This window comes from Morone saxatilis, unplaced genomic scaffold, assembly GCF_004916995.1.
Source record: "Morone saxatilis isolate NCDOM2014 unplaced genomic scaffold, NCSU_SB_2.0 Contig2, whole genome shotgun sequence".
Classification (NCBI taxonomy): domain Eukaryota; kingdom Metazoa; phylum Chordata; class Actinopteri; family Moronidae; genus Morone; species Morone saxatilis.
Genome location: NW_023339762.1, coordinates 19,783,346 through 19,786,905, shown reverse-complemented (window position 1 = coordinate 19,786,905; position 3,560 = coordinate 19,783,346). Strand labels below are relative to the sequence as shown.

The following is a 3,560-nucleotide window of genomic DNA, read 5'->3' as shown; positions in this document are numbered from 1 at the left end:
TTTTTTATCTCATCTGCACAGATCATTGATTTGCTTGTGTTTTAATCACTCTGCTTCTCTGTTTCAGCCTAATAAATAAACCTGAAACTACACTTGCATATCTTACAGCATACATTATATGTCACGACGCACACTCAAGGATCAGACACATCTATGTACAGATGTTCTTTCTATTCTATTACACTCATTATTTTTCCCTGTAGCCACAATTAAGTTTAATCTGAAGCCTACCTGTTCTTCTGCACGGGACAGTTTAAGCTGCAGGTCGGCTGCTTGCTGCTCGCGGTCTTTTAGCTTCTCCCCAGATAGCTGCCTCTGTTCTTTAAGACGACCTTGCACCTCGCCCAGCTGCCTCTCCGCCTCCAGCAGTTTGGCGTGCAGCTAGGAAGAGCGCAGGGGGAAGGAAGATGATTAAGATGGAGAACATAAGATGACACAAGAAATACAGGAGATACTGTATGAAGAACGTGGATGCCTGGAATTCTCTTTGACTTTGTGAGGGTCATAGCATATAATTTACTGCAGTAGTTTGTTAAAAAGCAGTCACCAGATCTAAACCCAAATGAACATTTAAGATTTTGTGTTAGACAATGCACTAAACGTCATCATCATCATAACTGCAGTAGTCTCTAGACTTTCTGTCCTACTCACCTGACTGATCTCAGTCTGCTGCTGAGCACCGTGGCTCTCTTTTTCTTCCTTTTGCTGTTCCAACTGTTTCCTCTCAACCTTCAGCTCTGCATGCTTCACCTCCAGGTCTCCAATCTCACTCTTCAACTTCACAACCTCCTCAGTCCGCTCTCCAAGCTCTGCCTGGGCCTTCTGCAGGGAGGCCTCGGCCCCTGTGGCCCGAGCCTGGAGCTCTTGAACCTCCAGCTCCCTCTCCCTCAGGCTGCTTTGAACTCCCTTCTTGGCAGCCTTCTCAGCTCCCAGACGCTCCTCCAGCTCCTGATACTCTTTCTCCTTACGTGCAAGCTTTTCAGATAGGCTCTGTGAGAAGAGTAGGATTAAAAACCAGAGAGCAAATAGGTGAAAAACAAAACAATAACAAGTAAAAATCGTTTTCTGACTGCTTGAGGGAGCAGGGTCTGATAGAAAACAATACCGATTGACAATGTTTGAGAGGTTAAGCGGTATTGTTTGAGTCATTTATTGTTTTCTAAATTGAAACAGTTTGTGTGATAAGAGCTGCAACACGGCACAAACACACATGCCTGATGTGATATAAGCTATGGAAAAAGGACACCCGGCTGTCAAGAGTAAAGTGAGGTATGGCATTCCTATAGGAAGGTTTATGACACAGGATTTGGATCACATGTTCTGTGTACAGCACTTTCTCCGGAGCTGGAAGTAAACCTGGCAACAGGGTGATAAAGAACAAAATGCTGTTAATAGTGGAGCGTGCTGCTAACTAGGTAGTGTGACAGGGCACCTGGACTTCATAGACGTTCAATAAGCCTCTGCAGGACACTACAGCAGCTGGCCGACTTTAACAACCCTCTTTAAACACATTCTTTTTTTTGCCCACCCTTTTTCTGTTCAGCTCTCTCCTTCTCATGGCCTTGATGCCGTCCTTCCCTCGTGTCATTGTCACAGCTCCCTGCTGGGTCTCTCTTCTCTAATCCTGGAGTTACAGACCAATAAAACCCCTGTTGTTGTTCACCTGTCTGTTCTTAGTCCTGATCCTCTGTGTCACACTGTCTGCTCCATCACTTTTGTCTCTGTTCTCATGAGACTAGTATCTGTATCAGGTCTCAGGGTATCCTGTTGCGTGGAAAAGCGTGAGGCGGGGGGGCTTCACACTGGAGACCCAGCTCTGTGATCCTCCCCTTACCCAGAAACCTACTTGCCTGGGCGGGAATTTACGTGCCTGATGTGGGAGTATTAAATCTCTGGCAGGAACCCTGTGACTCCACTCCCCAGAGCCCATTTCACCAGCACAGTTACCTGTGATTGTATTTCACCTCGAGTGTTAGAGCTGGCACGGCAGAGATCCCCCCCTGGTGGTTTAATTATAGGTCTGCGTGTGATTTTTTTTATCAACATGTCTGGGTTGCCAAAGAAGGCTGGTGACAGCAGGGCATTGTGACAGGGCCTGATGCCGAGCAACAGAGGAAGGTTTACAGAAACTGAGATGTGCTTTAGGAGCAGCTGGCACAGCTCATTAACATTAGTGAAGTAAAAGCAAATCCTACACAATCTTATAAAACGTGTGGCAGACCCCGTAGCAGAGATGTCTGCGCCTGCAGTTAACTAATTTGATCTCTAATCAGAATGTCACATGACTATAATAATTGTTTGGTTCTGGTGGTGTGTGTTACCTGGCTTTGCTGCTGCAAATTATTCAGATTGCTCTGCAGCTGGTGGATCTGTTGTGTGTAGACGGCTGCTTCCTGCGGGCCCTTCTCCAGCTCAGCTTTTAGTTGGGATATGGTCATCTGCAATAACAATACTCAGACATGTTACTCTTTTTGCAAACTGTTTAGTTTACATTCAAAGAACTGAAGCACCACTGTGAAGGACGGACATAAAAGAAGATAACAAACCAACATGGATTAGTAACAACCAGGCATCAGTCGCACAAAAACCCAACAAAAACATGAAGAGGTAACACACACTGTTACAAAAAAAATACTTTCTGAAAACCTTTTTCAAACTTAGAGAAACTCAAAAGGATGAAACCAAACTTCGGGCCCAACTTGAAACAACATGTTTTACCTCCAGTTTACGAATCTTGAAGAAAGAGTGAGTGTTGGAGGATACAGTATGTGAGGAGCAGAAGAAGAAGGGGAGGGAAAGAGAGACACAGACAAAAGGTAAGTGGCAGCACAACAGCTAAAGGCCAAACTGTAACACAGAGCAAGCTGCTGCTGCTGGGATGAGAAAATAAATAAATAAATCAATTTATCACAAATTTACCGCAGTTCATTGTCATAACATCCTGGTATGGCAGAATTAGGCAGAATATTCTACGCAAAAAAGGGTTTGGCTTGCTACGTACTGCCACAGGGGCAGACAATGCATTAACCTGAATGTAATGTTAAATGATGCCTTATATTTTAGATGCAATCTTAACATTTCGCTGACCGACCTGGCGACTGGCTGCTGACCCACAAAACCCCCTACAAGTTCACACTGTAGAACCTAAACCTCAGTGAATTACAACTGTTTTCAGATATATTGAGAATGTGGTTCCTCAGTGTGTAAAAATCTTCTGAGATAATTTGCATCAATGTGCAGAAGGAGAGTTTCAGAGTCTGGTGCTGCCTGACAGCGCCCTGGATCAAAAATGCAGGGGATAAGGCTGAATTATTCACCGGGCATTAATTAGTGAGAATTAGGCACAAAGCCATCTGGTATGACAACTTATTTCAGAGCTATTTTTGAATTAAGAATCTTAAGGGCTGTTTTTTGCCAAAAGAGCAGAGTGTGGTCTGAGCAAACGATGGGTGAAATGGAAAGAGGGTAAAATAACTAAACTATATTTCACATCAACACTACAGTCCTCTAGGTGTGATGTAAACTGTGGGAATGTTTATGTGCTTATAGAAATAGAAATA

The 3,560-nt window shown here is 44.1% G+C and overlaps 1 protein-coding gene across 2 annotated transcripts in view; it reads right to left on the bottom strand.

Moving 5' to 3' along the window:
- The window catches only part of eea1 (early endosome antigen 1), a 19,585-nt gene that overhangs the window by 10,822 nt on the left and 5,203 nt on the right, over positions 1-3,560 (bottom strand). For both annotated transcript variants that reach the window (XM_035664376.1, XM_035664377.1), the window contains 3 exons: positions 2,322-2,438; positions 652-990; positions 232-381 (listed from right to left, as the gene is read on the bottom strand). In XM_035664376.1, the coding sequence (XP_035520269.1) occupies positions 232-381; positions 652-990; positions 2,322-2,438 (606 nt within the window). The remainder of the gene's footprint in view (positions 1-231; positions 382-651; positions 991-2,321; positions 2,439-3,560) is intronic.